General features: G+C 48.8%; 1 protein-coding gene across 3 annotated transcripts in view; it reads right to left on the bottom strand.

Annotated features, from left to right (window-relative positions):
- Positions 1-4,061: 4,061 nt before the first annotated feature.
- LOC143983794 (sterol O-acyltransferase 2-like) overlaps positions 4,062-18,706 on the bottom strand; it is a 306,186-nt gene continuing 291,541 nt past the window's right edge. For all 3 annotated transcript variants that reach the window (XM_077483882.1, XM_077483883.1, XM_077483885.1), the window contains exon 15: positions 4,062-4,336. In XM_077483882.1, coding sequence (XP_077340008.1) covers positions 4,286-4,336 — 51 coding nt within the window. In that variant the 3' untranslated portion in view covers positions 4,062-4,285. The remainder of the gene's footprint in view (positions 4,337-18,706) is intronic.

An 18,706-nucleotide genomic window follows, 5' to 3' on the forward strand; every position in this document is an offset into this window, starting at 1 on the left:
CTCCTCCCCTCTACATGTAATAAGGGTTTACACTGATCATTAATGTAATAGGGGTTTACACTGACCACTAATGTAATAGAAGCATTCACAGTAATCACCAATGTAAGGAGGGATTTACACTGACCACCAATGTAAGGGCAACATTCACACTGGTGGCCACTAGTGTGAATGAAAGGATTCTACACCAAGCACCAATATAATGAGAAGATTTACACTGACCACCAATGTAACTGAGCCATTTAGCTTGCGTTCACATTTGTGTGTGTTGGGAATGCATGCAAAATTGCTTTCCTGACACCACAGAAACGTGCTTCCCTTTAGCAGATACACAGCAGTGCCATTACTTGTTAATGACATCCTCAGGCATCTGCTGACACGTGTCTTGGCACTGTGTGATTTTGAAAAAGTGTTTGTGACTTTCTTCCACATTTGTAGCACAGAGAGCAGCCCATTGAAATGAATGGGCTACCCTACATGTGACCAACATCTTTATACATCCTGTCAGTACACCTTTGCATCCTAAAACCCATGCTAACTTCTGCACCCCAAACCTCCCCCATCCTTTCCATTCCAATCCCCGTCCCCTTTAACTCTACCTGCCTCCTCTGCTCATCTTTGCACCCACCTTCCTTACCTCTACACATCCTCTCCTTGCTCACCTGTGCACACCAAACTGTAATTCATTCTCTGTCTACTTCTGCACACCCCACACTACCCTCCCCCCACTAATTTGCTTACTTTTGCAGAACAGGCTGATGGTAGGTATGCCCCTTTATCTCCCCAGTGGGCAGAATTCAGTATAGGTGATGGTGGATATGACCTCAGGGGGCATGATATACACATGAATACCACCTCTATTTACAAATGAATGCTGCCGGTCTGTCACTATTTACATATGTATGCTGTCGCTATTTACATATCAATGCTCTGCTATTTACAGTGGTGTGAAAAAGTGTTTGCCCCCTTCCTCATTTCCTGTTCCTTTGCATGTTTGTCACACTTAAGTGTTTCGGAACATCAAATCAATTTAAACAATAGTCAAGGACAACACAAGTAAACACAAAATGCAATTTGTAAATGAAGGTGTTTATTATTAAAGGTGAAAAAAAATCCAAACCACCATGGCCCTGTGTGAAAAAGTGATTGCCCCCCTTGTTAAAACATACTATAACTGTGGTTGTCCACACCTGAGTTCAATTTCTCTAGCCACACCCAGGCCTGATTATTGCCACACCTGTTCACAATCAAGGCATCACTTAAATAGGAGCTGCTTGACACAGTAAGGTCCACCAGAAGATCCTTAAAAGCTACACATCATGCCGAGACCCAAAGAAATTCAGGAACAATTGAGAAAGAAAGTAATTGAGATCTATCAGTCTGGAAAGGGTTATAAAGCCATTTACAAAGCTTTGGGAATCCAGCGAACCACAGTGAGAGCCATTATCCACAAATGGCGAAGACATGGAATAGTGGTGAACCTTCCCAGGAGTGGCCGGCCGCCCAAAATTACCCCAAGAGCGCAGCGACGACTCATCCAAGAGGTCACAAAAGACCCCACAACAACGTCCAAGGAACTGCAGGCCTCACTTGCCTCAGTTAAGGTCAGCGTTCATGCCTCCACCATCAGGAAAAGACTGGGCAAAAATGGCCTGCATGGCAGAGTTCCAAGGAGAAAACCACTGCTGAGCAAAAAGAACATCAAAGCTCGTCTCAATTTCTCCACAACACATCTTGATGATCCCCAAGACTTTTGGGACAACATTCTGTGGACCGATGAGACAAAAGTGGAACTCTTTGGACGCTGTAAAAGCCTCATTGCACGTTATCGCAAACGCTTGGTTCCAGTTGTTGCTGCTAAGGGTGGTCCAACCAGTTATTAGGTTTAGGGGGCAATCACTTTTTCACACAGGGCCATGATGGTTTGGATTTTTTTTCACCTTTAATAATAAACACCTTCATTTACAAATTGCATTTTGTGTTTACTTGTGTTGTCCTTGACTATTGTTTAAATTGGTTTGATGTTCCGAAACACTTAAGTGTGACAAACATGCAAAGGAACAGGAAATGAGGAAGGGGGCAAACACTTTTTCACACCACTGTACACGTAAAGGGTCTGCAGGTGAGTCATCTGTACACAACAATAGGGCAGAGCTGGGTGGCATTAGTAACAGAACTTTATACTGAGATATCATGACACAGCACAGGACTAAAACGTCCAGGGATGAGGGAATTTAAACTGATATAGTTGGCAAGTATGAGGCAGCTGCTTTGGGCCCCATAACAATGACAGGACCCAGAGCAACTGCCCCTTTTTCCCTGCCTTAAAGACGGCCCTGGTCATACCAAAGCAAACACATGAAGCACCCTCTACTTAAAGGTAGGCGCTAGAGTAGTATTTTTCTAGCTGCAGGGCCCAAGTGCAGGTAAATTTAGCCAGGCCTGTGTTTAATTTCAGGCCTGGTTGTTGTGATTTGGGACTGGGAGTGTTCAGTGTAGTGGGGGTGTGACCACATGTACTTGGTTCAAAGATGCCTTCTCTGCTTTCAGATGAATTGTTCTGGAAGAGAGGTTGGACTTGGGACCTGAGTGGCAGGCAGCTCATGTGAGGAGCCCTGACCAATTATTTCTCGGTATTGGCAGGCCATTGATTGTTCAAGTTTTTAGTCATAAAACTGTAGTATATTTCAGTTCAGTACCAGTAACCAGAAAGTAAAGTCAGCTAAACCAGAAGTCAGGGATCAATGTAGTGGAACAGCAAGCAGGATCTGGAGCCAGAAGGGATGTCAGCCCAGCAAGTCTTGAACAGGATCGCAGGCGATAGTTTCTCTGATGTTAACCAAGGCGAAGGCAGAACTCCTCTGAACTGGACGGCTTAAGTAGGCAGGACTGACAAGCAGGATATCATCAACAGCTGAGTAACTGTGGAGAGCTGGCAATTAGCCGACAGCTGAGCGACCAGCTCAGTGAAGGAAGGGCTGAGCTCAGCCCTGACACACGTATGTACCTCCATCATTTAGGCCCCTTTCACACGGGGCTGTCCGTTTTGATTGACTCTGCTTGCTCAGCGGGTATTGATCCGTTAATCTCCGCTGATCAGGCAGATGACAGTTCCATCTCCCGTCACTGTGCAGAGACGGACCTGTCAGAGCCCCTCTCTCCTCAATGGGAGATTGGATGAAAATGGACTGCCTGTCCGTTTTAATATGATTCCACCCAATCCGCCAGACAGTTGGAAAATAGGGTTTCCATCTGTCTTGATTTGGTGGATAGTGCTGGATGTCAGCGGACATGTCACCGCTGACATCCGTCACTCAATAGAGGGGAATGGAGCATCCGATCAGGTCCCCCTGAAAAACGGACAGTACCTGATCGGACAGCGTGTGCGAAAGGGCCCTGTATACACAAAATTCAAAATTATGATACAAATTACGTTACTGTAACAATAAGGCAATTTTTTTTCCAATTCTTTTATTTAACCAGAAGAAAGCAGCTCCAGTCTAACAGGTCATTAATACAGAGACAAGTAACAGTACAAGAATCTAAATTATATAGACAGACAAACTGTACATACAAATTAGACGTGTATAGTCAGGAGATTAATCAATTGAACTTTATCAATGAGAAAAGTACTGAATTCCCATCTAGCCCAAACAGTCACTTGGTATGGACCATTCGAGGAATCACTTGGCATTACTATTCAATTTTTTCTTTTTTATACATATTGGAAAAAAAAAAGAGAAAAAAAGTGGTAAAAATAAAGGAAAAGGCAAAAAGAGAAGGAATGTTGAGAAGATAGGTTCATATTTAAGAGAGAGCTGCCCCTTCCTCAGAACAGATGAACATATGCCATAACCTAAGTTTTAGAATATTTTTTGCATTTTTGTGTTGCGCTGTAAGAATTAAGTCTTCCATTTTATTGATTTCTTACACTTTGTGGAGCCAAAGACTTATGGTCGGTGGTTATGCACTCTTCCAGTGGAGGGGTACAGAGGATTTGGCAGCATTCAGAAGATGGCAATAAGGCATTTTATTGACACTAAGCACTCAATGATACATGAGACTTTGTATTAGGTTACTTTTTAATACTTTAGATAGGGCACATTGACTAGAAAAAAACACATTTGCTTGCAGAAGTACAAGTGATTGCTGTGATTTAAGGGATTTTTAGTGATCTGTAGAATAAAGTCCATACATCCAGTCGCTCGCAAAATGTTTTAAATTTTTCTGTTCATAGGGTGTAAAGTTTACATATTGAAAGTTTCTAGAAATATATTTGGTTCTTTGGTCATAAGTGGCAGGACCATGAGCGAGGTGTCACCAGTCCCCAGAATGTTTTCTGCAAAAAGAAAATCCATGGATAAATTGATTTGTTAAAGTAATTTGCATTAAAGTGACACTAAACAATATTCTTATTCTTCAAAAAAAAAAAAAAAACATCTATAGAAAATAATCTATACACATCCGCTCTAATGACCTTGTAACCTATTTTTATGAAATCGTCTCTTATGCCGCGTACACACAAATCGGAATACTCGTCGGAAAAAGCTATGATGGTTTTCCCAACGGAACTCGGCTCAAGCTGTCTTGCCTACACACGGTCACACCATTCCGATCGCTTATAACGCAGTGACGTACGACACGTACGACGGGACTAGAAAAAGGAAGTTCAATAGCCAGTAGCCATTAGATTCTGTCTCATAGTTGAATCTGAGCATGCGTGATTTTTGGCGTGTCGGAATTGCATACACACGATCGGAATTTCTGATAGAAAGTTTTTCCGTCTGGAAAATTGAGAACATGCTATAAATTTTTGGCTGGTGGAAATTCGGACAGCTAAATTCCGATGGAGCATACACACGGTCGCATTTTCCGATGAAAAGCTCTCATCTGTCTTTTTCTTGCCGGAATTCCGATCGTGTGTACGCATTACTGTGTTTTTTTTCTGCCTCCTTGTAATGCCCTCCTGGAATTACCAAACCTCTTTTCCCACTCCTCACTTCCATTTGTTTGGAACAAGTAGTGCATGTTAATTGTGGTCATGTGGACTGCTCTATGCACATTACAAATTCCACAGTCCCTAGTCCATCTCGGCAGTGTGAAAAAGAGAGGGTGGCAATGTTCCTACAGATAGTAAGTTCGTGTCGAACAAACTTAGCCACCTACTAAAAAAGTCAGATCACAGCAGCAGCAGCAAAAAACCCACCATATATTTGAGAACTTGTTAGGCATGATACAACATTTCTTAAAGAGACATTGTTTATGAGAAGAAAGTAATGGCCTGGAGCAGAAGTATCACTGGGAGGAGGGCCAGCATGACTTGGGTGGGCAGCGAGGCAAAGGCAGTGAGTGGGAAGTAGGCAGTTACTGGGGGATTAGTAGGCTGGCTGGTGGGAGGAGTTTAAGACTGAGCTGGGGGGGGCAGAGTCAGTGAGTGGCGGTCAGTTGGGGTGGTAGAACACACCGGATGGTCGATTTTTCCACTCGGTCCCCAGTTAGTCAGCAGAGGAGACGGGAGGAGGCAGCGGCAATCCAGGGCCCCAGCCAGGCCTTCCCCAGCGCGCCCGCAATCCACCCTCCTACGGGTCACCCACGTGCTAGGAGGTCCAGGCCTCCTGAGCTTTTTAGCCCTGTGACAGCCAGTGTCTGGGACTGTATTGGGAGCCCTGCTCAGGACCCTTCGACTCAGAAGGGAGAGGAAGGAGAAGAGCGGCGGTGGTAGCACAGTGCCATCAGGGGACCTAGATGGTGCGTGGTCCAGATCGGCAGCCAGACGGACTTCCCCTGCCCGGCCCAGGGCCAGGCATGGAAGCCGAGTGTAGCGGAAGGTGCATCACGGTATGGCACGCAATGATGGACGTCACTGCAGGGCGCCCATCAGCTGCGGGGAATCCTGAATTGCGGGCTACTAACGCGGATCAGAGGGAGTCCGGGAGTTCCCAAGACAGTTTGGGAGTTGGGTGCTCAGGGTGAGGGCGAGATCCAGGAGGCGGCACATGGAACAGGAACTACAGCTGGATGTCCCGCGGGGCAGCGGCAGCCAGGTAAGAACCTGTCTTTTTCCTCTCCTGTCTTTAGCATGGGGGTTCTGTGTGTGGGGTTGGGGGTACAGGGGTGCCAGTGGGACTTGGGGATGGCTCAGGTGGTGTGGGTCACAGTCCTGGTTCCCTGTGCCTTGGGGTAGCATGGGCGCAGGAAGTGGGGGTGGTGCAAACATTGTTGGCTGGCTTGCGGGAGGTGTTGGCACGCTGTGAGGCTGGTATGCGGCTGGTGGCAGACGCTTCCCCAGTGGCGGCGTGGGCAGCAGCCCACACTTCCGCAGCTCAGGGCTCTGCACTGACGGTGCCAGGCCCGCTCGCATCGGCTAGGGTTGCAGGGCCAGTGGGGGGCCTGACTGCTGGTGGGGTAAGGGTGGCCAATCCCTTAGCCCCGCCTGCATCATTGGCGGTAGCAGCTAGTACAACGGTGGCCGTAGTGGATGCCGCGGCGGCTGGCAAGAGGGTGGTGGGGATAGAGGGGGGCATTTGGTGGATGTCGCCAAATGCGAAGTCTATGTCTGTTTTGAGGGGCCTTTGGGTGCTCATTGGAAAGCGGAGGTAAAAGAGCACATTTGGAAGGGGGAGTATGTTGAAATGTTCTCTTTGTTACCCTTGGAGAAGTTTAACTTGGACAAAGTTAAGCCTGATGAGAGCAAAAAAGAAGAGGAGGAGAAGCGGTGCTACAGGTCGGTCCCACGCATGTTTTCAAACTTGTTGTAGGCGTTTGCGATTTTGACAAGCATTATTGGAGAAAAGGCGCCTAAAAACTGCTCCCCGCTTTTTTTTCTACCTTGATTGCATTGGGGAGGCATAAAGAGTGTATGGGGGGACTGCTTGGTTGCGCTATGATGAGCAATTCTGGCAAAGGAAGGAATGGGACCATAAGGACATTAGTCTTTGGATGAAGCTAACGTCCTCTCCCAGAAGTTCTTTGCCCCCCTTTCAGGGTGGGGCCAGGGGTTTGGCCTCTGCCGGGCAACCGTCCGGAAGTTGCATAGGTTTCTGCTGGCAATTTAACACAGGCACCTGCAAATTCAGGGTTAAGTGTTGATTCTGGCATGAGTGTTCCATATGTGGAAGTTTGCACCCGCAGTCTTGGTGCTTTTAAGCAGGGACACGGGAAAGGGGGGATTCTGGAAAAAGGGAAGACGCCGGTGAGGGTAGGAAGGACGGTCCCCTTTCTAAGGCGCTATCTTAATTGGGAAGAGGCCAGGTTATTAGAGTTGGGGTTTACTAAGGGTTTCAAGATGAATAGTCGACTCCAGGTGGTTCCGCCTATAGCGGACAATTTGAAGTTGGCTAGATAGCATTCAGGCATCATTACTATAAAGTTTTTCAAGGAAGTTTTGTTGGGTCGCATGGCTGGTCCGTTTGAGCTGCCGCCAGTACTCGATTTAGTTATATCCCCTTTGGGTGTGGTTCCCAAGAAGGAGCCGAACAAGTTTCGGCTCATTCACAATTTGTCCCATCCGCGTGGGGGATCAGTTAATGAACCCATTGATCCGGGCCTCTGCACGGTGTCTTACACATCTTTTGATATGGTGGTGGCCTGGGTGCAGCGTTTTGGTGAGGGGGCATTGTTGGCAAAAACGGATATCGAGGCTCCTTTTTGCCTCTTGCCAGTTCATCCCGATTGCTGCCATTTGTTGGGGTGTCGGTGGCAGGGTAAATTTTTTGTTGACAGGTGTTTACCCACGCAGTGCGCTATTTCCCATTCCTTGTTCAAACAGTTTAGTTCTTTTCTGGAATGGGCGGTGCGGGATGTTTCAGGCTTGTGAGCCGTCATCCATTACTTGGATGATTTTTTGTGTATAGGGCCTGCGGAGAGCCTGGTGTGTGCATCTCTGTTGGCCACAGTTCAACAACTTTTCAAAGCTTTTGGGGTTCCGTTGGCCACTGACAAGACTGAAGGTCTGACTAGGGAGCTGTGTTTCTTGGGGATCATTATAGATACCGTGGCTAAGGAGTGTTGTTTGCCTTTGGACAAACTGGAGGGTTTGAGGAAGGAGATGTCTGGGGCTTTACAGGTAAAGAAGATTCAGCTTTGAGCCCGATGCATGTGCAGGTGTACACACAAGTGTGCATGCGTGCATGCGCCTGTTGGCGCGAGACGGGCTATTTAGTTCTGACGGTCACACTGAGATCTTGCTGTCTGATCTGCAGCTTGTGTGTTTCCTGACCCTGAGAACCTGTCTCCTGTGCTTACTTACTCAGCTTGTCTACCTACCATCCCTGCTATCAGCCTGCACCTGACCTTGGCTTGTCTGACTACCCTTCTGCTTGATCCACTGGTACCTCTGCTGACCGTCTGATCACCGACCCTGCTTGTCTGACTACCCTGCTTTCAGCATCCTGGTGCCTGTCTGCTGTCCAGCTTCCAGTTGTTGGTCCAGCTCTTGCCTGCAGTCCAGTTACAGCCTAAGGTCCTGCTCCAGAGTCCTGGTTCCTGCTGTCTGCCTGCTGCACTCGCCTGCCGATCCAGCTTGTTCTTGGTTCCAGCCTGTCTCCTGACCCTGTTCCCCTACACAGTGCTTCCTGGGTTCCAGATCCATCCACTGCTGTTGATCCTGCCAGGCACTCGTGCCACTCCTGACTCTTCTGCTTCCTGTATACCCTACCAGGGCCCTCCAGAGATCTCTCCCTGCAGGTCGGGCTCGTCCACTAGGTAATAGACATGTGCATTCGATTTGGTCCAAATGCATTTTCGTCCGAATTTCAGGTATTTTCTTTATCATTTTGACAAAGAATCCGAAAAACAAAAGATCCGACATAAATAAATGCTTTATTTTTGTTTTAGTTGTGACAACAGTTAGATATAGATAGGAGATTCAACATGACTCTGACAATAACAATCTGTGTCTATTGAACTTGTATCATTAACAGTCCATTCACACAGGGGAAACGACTTCCAGCACGACTTTGGGAGGCAACTTGGACACAACTTGTGTGAATCACAGCACGACTTGAAGGGGAACCATGCCGTTTAAAAAAAAAAAATTAAAGTCGCCTGGCCTGGGGGCGACTTAAAGTTGTCTTGTAAGTCGCCCCCCAAAAAATGGCATGGGGTCCCCCTCAAAATCCATACCAGACCCTTATCCGAGCATGCAACCTGGCAGGCCACAGGAAAAGGGGGGGGGCGAGAGAGCGGCCCCTCCCCTTCCTGAACCGTACCAGGCCAAATGCCCTCAAAGCACCTTGTCCCCATGTTGATGAGGACAAGGGCCTCATCCCCACAACCCTGGCCGGTGGTTGTGGGGGTCTGCGGGCAGGTGGCTTATCGGAATCTGGAAGCCCCCTTTAACTGGTTGCTGACCGCCGGCAGTCAAATGACGGCCAGGCGGTGCACCTATTGTGGCGGGAGGCCGTCATATGACGGCCTCCCGTTTAAACAGGGAATGCACGCGCACATCCCTGTTTCTTCAGTGGCGGCGTGTCACGGAGACACCGCTCGCCACTGAAGGGGGTGAACAGCCATTGGTTATGGCTGTTTACCACGTGATCGGCCGTGATGAAGTCACGGCCGATCACAGATGGTCACACCCCGAGTGTGCACGGCGCATGCGCGCGATCGCGAGCGCGCTGCATGTGCACGTCGGTGGCGGCGTGTTCCCCGGGAACACTGCTCGTCACCGACGCTGGTAAACAGCCATTGACCGGCTGTTTATCCACGTGATCGGCTGTGATCCTTTCACAGCCGATCACTAAAATGTAAACAAACCGCGGTAACGAGATGTTACCGGGTTGTTCTCCTCCTCACACACCGATCATGTGTGAGGAGGAGATTGCGGTAACATCTCGTTACCGCCTAGTGTACACCAATCACACTGATTGCCCCCCCCAATAAAGAGGACCTGTCACCACCCCTCATAGTACCTGTCAATCACAGTCCATCAGAGTACCTGTCACAGTCCATCAGAGTATTTGAGTACCTGTCACAGCCCATCAGAGTACCCGAGTACCTGTCACAGTTCATCAGAGTACCCGAGTACCTGTCACAGTTCATCAGAGTACCCGAGTACCTGTCACCAGGCCATCAGAGTACCCGAGTGCCTGTCACCAGGCCATCAGAGTACCCGAGTACCTATTTGCAGCCCATGTCTCATAGAATATACGTTGGGGTGTTTGCTTTCCAAAATGGGGTCATTTTGTGGGTAATTGCACTGTCCTGGTGGTCCAGGACCTTCAAAGGTGTGATAGGTAGGAATGAAATGAGATGTGTCATTTATGCTCCTAGAATGACTGAACATACTACTTCAATGTTCGGCCTCTCTATGTGGCCAGTCTGTGTAAAAGTCCTACACATGTGGTATCGCCAGACTCGGGAGGAGTAGTAGAATGTGTTTTGGGGTATAATTTTTGCTATATACATGCTATGTGTTAGAACTATCTTATAAATTGACAATTTTGTGTAAAAAAAAAATGCGTTTTAAATTTTTTCCACATACTCCAAAAACTTCTGGAAAAAAATTAATCGTTCAAAAGACTCATTATGCCTCACAGATTATACGTTGGGGTGTTTGCTTTCCAAAATGGGGTCATTTTATGGGAAATTCCATTGTCCTGGTACTCCATGGCCTTCAAAAGTGTAATAGGTGGTTGAGAAATGAGATGCGTAATTTTTGCTCGTAGAACGTCTGAAGGTACTACATCAATGTTGGTGCTCTGTATGTGGCCAGGCTGTGTAAAAGTCTCACACATGTGGTATCACCGTACTCGGGAAGAGTAGCAGAATGTATTTTGGGGTGTAATTTGTTGTATGCATATGCTGTGTGTGAGAAATAACCTGATAATATGACAATTTTGTAAAAAAAAAAAATAATAAAAAAATATCTTAATTTTGCAAAGAATTGTGGGAAAAAATGACAGCTTAAAAAAACTCACCATGCTTCTTACTTAATACCTTGAAATGTCTACTTTGTAAAAAGGGGTCATTTGGGGGGTATTTGTACTTTCCTGACTTGTTAGTGTCTGAAGAAATGAGATACACCTGATGTACTGAAGGCCTGATCAGATGTGATCAATTTTCAGCGATTGGCACCATAGTTTGTAGACTCGATAACTTTCACAAAGACCAAATAATATACACTAATGTGGGTTATTTTTACCAAAGATATGTAGCAGTAGTGATGGACGAACTTCCGACGGGACGTTTCGCGAACGCGAAATGCGAACGGACCCAAACGTTCGCGAAACCGACCGTTCGCCGCTGGCCCCATTGACTTCAATGGGAGGCGAACTTTGCAAACCTTCATGTCGAATTTGCGGCCACGTGGTAATTATTAGGGGGTAAAACGTAGTCCCACCATCTGGACAATGACATAATACATGTATGAGGTGAATTTGGGATCGATAACTACAAGCATTTTTATTTTATTTGGGAAATTGTTCTAACAATTCAGGACTATGGAGCTAATGAAGGCAATGGAGGAGAGGGAAGGTCAGGGACCAGGGTAGGCAAAGAAGAGGGTGCAGGAGATGATCACCAGCAGCGTGACATACCGGAATGACACATGCACCGTGATAGAGGCATCTGACAGCAGCACCGTAATACAGAGCACTGACAGCAGCACCGTGACATACAGCGCTGACAGCAGCACCGTGACATACAGCGCTGACAGCAGCACCGTGACATACAGCGCTGACAGCAGCACCGTGACATACAGCGCTGACAGCAGCACCGTGACATACAGCGCTGACAGCAGCACCGTGACATACAGCGCTGACAGCAGCACCGTGACATACAGCGCTGACAGCAGCACCGTGACATACAGCGCTGACAGCAGCACCGTGACATACAGCGCTGACAGCAGCACCGTGACATACAGCGCTGACAGCAGCACCGTGACATACAGCGCTGACAGCAGCACCGTGACATACAGCACTGACAGCAGCACCGTAAGCAGCCCCAGGAGGAAGTCAGCACAGCACAGGGATGGTGTGATCCCCTCATAATAAGAACCCCCAGGAGGAAGTCAGCACAGCACAGGGATAGTGTGATCCCTTCATAATAAGAACCCCCAGGAGGAAGTCAGCACAGCACAGGGATATCATAAGCAGCCCCAGTAGAAATATGACACCGCTCAACCTCTTCAAAGAGGAGGGTAGGGGCATATAGTACGGTGTGCTTTTTTGGGTCAAGGAAGTGAGCCAAATGAATTAAGAAGGTCTGTGTGCTTGATTAAAAAAATAGTTTATAGACATATACATGGTCTACTGGTCACATGTGTTGAATTCCTCCGAGATCCATGCCTCATTCATTTTTAGAAATGTGAGGTAGTTAACACTGTGGTGAGCTAGGCGAGTACGCTTATCGGTCACAATCCCCCCTGCTGCGCTGAACGTCCTTTCGGACAGGACACTGGATGAGGGGCAAGCCAACAGTTCGATTGCAAATTGGGCAAGCTCTGGCCAGAGGTCAAGCCTGCCCACCCAGTAGTCTAGGGGTTCATCACTCCTCAGAGCGTCCACATCGGCCGTTAACCCAATGTAGTCGGACACCTGACGGTCTAGGCGTTCCCTGATGCTGGATCCGGATGACACCTGTCGATGGGTCGGCTGAAAGAATGACCTCATATCCGAAGTCACCAACACATCTTCAAACCGGCCTCTTCTTGCAGGCGCTGTTGGATTGGTACCCGCAAATCCTTCTCTGGGAGTGGGAATTGCTCCTCTGCCAGCGCACGCAAAAGCAGAATGCAGCATTTCTCGAAGCAAGGCCTGGAAGTGCTGCATTCTGACAGCCCTCTGCGACGGCGGTAACATTTCCGCCATTTTGTGTTTGTACCGGGGGTCTAAGTACGTTGCCACCCAGTACTGGTCCTTGACCCTCATGCTTTTTATACGGGGGTCCCTATTAAAACACTGGAGCATGAAGGCCCCCATTTGCACTAAAGTGGAAGCGGTGTGGTGGCCTGGCTCCTGCTCATCATCCAGGATAATGTCGTCCTCTTCATTCTCCTCTCCCCATCCTCGCACAACAGGGATCCCAGAAAGGTTTAAAGCATGCTCTTCTTGCTCCTGCTCATCCGCCCCGGCACCATCCTCCTCTGACTCCTCATCAGACTCCTGTTGTTGACTTGTCTCAGATAGAGTAGCCCCCCCTGGGAATTCATCCAGCATTGCGACTTCCTCATCTTCCCGCTCCTGCTCCTCCACAGCCTGATCAATGACACGACGCAATGCACGCTCCAGAAAGAAGGCATAAGGTACCATGTCACTGATGGCGCCATGGCTGCGACTGACCAGTTTGGTGATCTCCTCAAATGGCCGCAGAAGTCTGCATGTGTCACGCATGAGCAGCCACTGGCGCGGTGAAAAAAAACCCAGCTCCCCAGAACCGTTTCTTTCGCAGAGTTCATACAGGTAGACGTTAACTGCACGTTTCTGCTGGAGCAGCCTATCAAGCATATAGAAGGTTGAGTTCCATCGCGTCGGGCAATCGCAAATAAGACGTCTGACCGGCAGATGGTGTCGCCGCTGAATGTCAGCAAGGCGAGCCATGGCCGTGTAAGATCTTCTGAAATGGGCCGAGATTTTCCTTGCCTGCCGCAAGATGTCCTGGACCCCAGGGTATTTGACAAGGAATCGCTGCACGACCAAGTTTAAGACGTGTGCCATGCACGGCACGTGCGTGATTTTGCCCTGTTTCAATGCGCTAAGCAGATTGGCACCGTTGTCACACACCACTTTACCAACTGTCAAATTGAGCGGTGTTAGCCACTCATCTGCCTGTGAACGCAAAGCTGAAAGGAGTGCCGGGCCAGTGTGGCTCTTTGCTTCCAGGCACAACAGACGCAGCACGGCATGGCAACGTCTCACCTGGCATGTGGAATAGGTTCTGGGGAGCTTGGGCGGTGCAGTGGAAGAGACGCTAGCAGCGGAAAAGGAGGAGGCAGCTGAGGAGGAGAGGGAGGAGGATGGAGTAGGAGGAGGAGAAGAAGAGTCAGGCCTGCATGCAATCCGTGGCGGTAAAACCAAATCTACACGGGTGCCACGGGTTACATGCTTGACGGCCGTCAGAAGGTTCACCCAGTGGGCAGTAAAACTGATATACCTTCCCTGCCCGTGTTTGCTAGACCACGTGTCTGTGGTCAGATGTATCTTGGCACCGACACTGTGTGCCAGAGATACATTCACTTGCCGCTGAACATGGCCATATAGCTCTGGGATGCCCTTCTCTGAGAAATACTTCCTTCCTGGGACCTTCCATTGTGGTGTTCCAATGGCCACAAATTTGCGAAAGGCCTCCGAGTCCACCAGTTTATATGGCAGTAGTTGGCGGGCTATGAGTTCTGACAAGCCAGTCGCCAACCGTTGGGCAAGAGGGTTATCCGGCATCATCATTTTTTTACGCTCAAACATTAGGCCCACGGAAGCCTGCCTTTTTGCAGAAAAATGTGAGCTTGGCGTGATGGAAGGTGGAGTGGAGGACAATTGTGAGGAGAGAGGAGAAGGAGAAGTAGAAGACGAGGCTGGACGGTGAGAGCCTGCAGTGTGGCTTTGTGTGTTCCGTTGCTCCCACTGGGCTCGGTGATGGCTGCTCATGTGCCTTCTTAAGGCGGTCGTCCCTAGGTGAGTATTGGGCTTACCGCGACTAACGCGTTGACTGCAAAGATTGCAGATGGCAACGCTATTGTCAGCAGCGGACACGTTAAAAAAAGCCCACACTGCGGAGCCATGTGCCGGTGTCCTGGGAGCGCCAGATGTGACCGTACATGGTCGATGACTCGCTCCTGATACATTTGCAGTCTGCTTTGTCCCTGCTGTGCAATGTAAGTCATTGCTGCTTCTCCTCCCTATCTGCTGGTCCATATCTCCCTCTGAACTCCCCTCCTCTTCCTCTCTTGTGGGCACCCACGTGACATCACTAGACACGTCATCATCAACGTCACCTTCCCCACCGCTATAAGTAGAGATCTCGGAGTAGGCAGCAACACCGGGGACCAACCTCCTCCTTGGGCTGATCTGGGTACTGGCGTCAGACTGCTGAGTAGCGCTTGTTGCTACCTCCTCTTCCTGATCCAATACCAAGAGTGGCTGCGCATCAGAAATGTCCTCTTGATATGGATCGGAAAATAATTCCAGTGACTCAAGCGGAAGGTATGTGGTGGTGGTGGTGGTGGTCGTGTTGTTGGTGGTAGTGTCTTTGGGGGTGCACATAGCAGAGAGTGAAGAAGAGGGTGCAGATCGAGAGGATGAGGAGGGTGCAGAAGAGTAAGGCTGAGCGAGCCACTCAACCAAGTCTGGTGCATCCTTTAAAGTAATTGAACGCACCTTCTGCAACTTCCCACTTTGGCTCAAGCCTGTTGCTCCTGCCCTACCCCTACCACCCCTGCGGAAGGGCCTGCCTCTTCCTCTGCATGTCATTTTTTAAATGACCCTGTGACAAAACTCTTAGTCCCTATACCGCTGAAGGACTGCTGCAGTATAGGTGAGCGGTCAGCAGTGGTGCACGTCAACCCTATCTATTGTGGACCTATAGCGGTCCTTACAGAACAGCAGACTGTACCGCACTCAAGCCTATGTACCGTAGCACCCTATACCAAGTTACCAGTCCTTATAAGAACTTTTGTGGACCAAGCAGGTTGTGTATTAGTGTTTAGCAGACTGTACGTCAGTCCCTATACCGCTGAAGGACTGCTGCAGTATAGGTGAGCGGTCAGCAGTGGTGCACGTCAACCCTATCTATTGTGGACCGATAGCGGTCCTTACAGAACAGCAGACTGTACCGCACTCAAGCCTATGTACCGTAGCACCCTATACCAAGTTACCAGTCCTTATAAGAACTTTTGTGGAACAAGCAGGTTGTGTGTTAGTGATTAGCAGACTGTACGTCAGTCCCTATACCGCTGAAGGACTGCTGCAGTATAGGTGAGCGGTCAGCAGTGGTGCACGTCAACCCTATCTATTGTGGACCGATAGCGGTCCTTACAGAACAGCAGACTGTACCGCACTCAAGCCTATGTACCGTAGCACCCTATACCAAGTTACCAGTCCTTATAAGAACTTTTGTGGACCAAGCAGGTTGTGTATTAGTGTTTAGCAGACTGTACGTCAGTCCCTATACCGCTGAAGGACTGCTGCAGTATAGGGCAGCGGTCAGCAGTGGTGCACGTCAACCCTATCTATTGTGGACCGATAGCGGTCCTTACAGAACAGCAGACTGTACCGCACTCAAGCCTATGTACCGTAGCACCCTATACCAAGTTACCAGTCCTTATAAGAACTTTTGTGGAACAAGCAGGTTGTGTATTAGTGTTTAGCAGACTGTACGTCAGTCCCTATACCGCTGAAGGACTGCTGCAGTATAGGTGAGCGGTCAGCAGTGGTGCACGTCAACCCTATCTATTGTGGACCGATAGCGGTCCTTACAGAACAGCAGACTGTACCGCACTCAAGCCTATGTACCGTAGCACCCTATACCAAGTTACCAGTCCTTATAAGAACTTTTGTGGACCAAGCAGGTTGTGTATTAGTGTTTAGCAGACTGTACGTCAGTCCCTATACCGCTGAAGGACTGCTGCAGTATAGGGCAGCGGTCAGCAGTGGTGCACGTCAACCCTATCTATTGTGGACCGATAGCGGTCCTTACAGAACAGCAGACTGTACCGCACTCAAGCCTATGTACCGTAGCACCCTATACCAAGTTACCAGTCCTTATAAGAACTTTTGTGGAACAAGCAGGTTGTGTGTTAGTGATTAGCAGACTGTACGTCAGTCCCTATACCGCTGAAGGACTGCTGCAGTATAGGGCAGCGGTCAGCAGTGGTGCACGTCAACCCTATCTATTGTGGACCGATAGCGGTCCTTACAGAACAGCAGACTGTACCGCACTCAAGCCTATGTACCGTAGCACCCTATACCAAGTTACCAGTCCTTATAAGAACTTTTGTGGAACAAGCAGGTTGTGTGTTAGTGATTAGCAGACTGTACGTCAGTCCCTATACCGCTGAAGGACTGCTGCAGTATAGGTGAGCGGTCAGCAGTGGTGCACGTCAACCCTATCTATTGTGGACCGATAGCGGTCCTTACAGAACAGCAGACTGTACCGCACTCAAGCCTATGTACCGTAGCACCCTATACCAAGTTACCAGTCCTTATAAGAACTTTTGTGGACCAAGCAGGTTGTGTATTAGTGTTTAGCAGACTGTACGTCAGTCCCTATACCGCTGAAGGACTGCTGCAGTATAGGGCAGCGGTCAGCAGTGGTGCACGTCAACCCTATCTATTGTGGACCGATAGCGGTCCTTACAGAACAGCAGACTGTACCGCACTCAAGCCTATGTACCGTAGCACCCTATACCAAGTTACCAGTCCTTATAAGAACTTTTGTGGACCAAGCAGGTTGTGTATTAGTGTTTAGCAGACTGTACGTCAGTCCCTATACCGCTGAAGGACTGCTGCAGTATAGGGCAGCGGTCAGCAGTGGTGCACGTCAACCCTATCTATTGTGGACCGATAGCGGTCCTTACAGAACAGCAGACTGTACCGCACTCAAGCCTATGTACCGTAGCACCCTATACCAAGTTACCAGTCCTTATAAGAACTTTTGTGGAACAAGCAGGTTGTGTGTTAGTGATTAGCAGACTGTACGTCAGTCCCTATACCGCTGAAGGACTGCTGCAGTATAGGGCAGCGGTCAGCAGTGGTGCACGTCAACCCTATCTATTGTGGACCGATAGCGGTCCTTACAGAACAGCAGACTGTACCGCACTCAAGCCTATGTACCGTAGCACCCTATACCAAGTTACCAGTCCTTATAAGAACTTTTGTGGACCAAGCAGGTTGTGTATTAGTGTTTAGCAGACTGTACGTCAGTCCCTATACCGCTGAAGGACTGCTGCAGTATAGGGCAGCGGTCAGCAGTGGTGCACGTCAACCCTATCTATTGTGGACCGATAGCGGTCCTTACAGAACAGCAGACTGTACCGCACTCAAGCCTATGTACCGTAGCACCCTATACCAAGTTACCAGTCCTTATAAGAACTTTTGTGGAACAAGCAGGTTGTGTGTTAGTGATTAGCAGACTGTACGTCAGTCCCTATACCGCTGAAGGACTGCTGCAGTATAGGGCAGCGGTCAGCAGTGGTGCACGTCAACCCTATCTATTGTGGACCGATAGCGGTCCTTACAGAACAGCAGACTGTACCGCACTCAAGCCTATGTACCGTAGCACCCTATACCAAGTTACCAGTCCTTATAAGAACTTTTGTGGAACAAGCAGGTTGTGTGTTAGTGATTAGCAGACTGTACGTCAGTCCCTATACCGCTGAAGGACTGCTGCAGTATAGGTGAGCGGTCAGCAGTGGTGCACGTCAACCCTATCTATTGTGGACCGATAGCGGTCCTTACAGAACAGCAGACTGTACCGCACTCAAGCCTATGTACCGTAGCACCCTATACCAAGTTACCAGTCCTTATAAGAACTTTTGTGGACCAAGCAGGTTGTGTATTAGTGTTTAGCAGACTGTACGTCAGTCCCTATACCGCTGAAGGACTGCTGCAGTATAGGGCAGCGGTCAGCAGTGGTGCACGTCAACCCTATCTATTGTGGACCGATAGCGGTCCTTACAGAACAGCAGACTGTACCGCACTCAAGCCTATGTACCGTAGCACCCTATACCAAGTTACCAGTCCTTATAAGAACTTTTGTGGACCAAGCAGGTTGTGTA

Source organism: Lithobates pipiens, unplaced genomic scaffold (assembly GCF_037356315.1).
Source record: "Lithobates pipiens isolate NorthernLeopardFrog02 unplaced genomic scaffold, aLitPip1_a1.2 Scaffold_16, whole genome shotgun sequence".
Taxonomy (NCBI): Eukaryota; Metazoa; Chordata; class Amphibia; order Anura; family Ranidae; genus Lithobates; species Lithobates pipiens.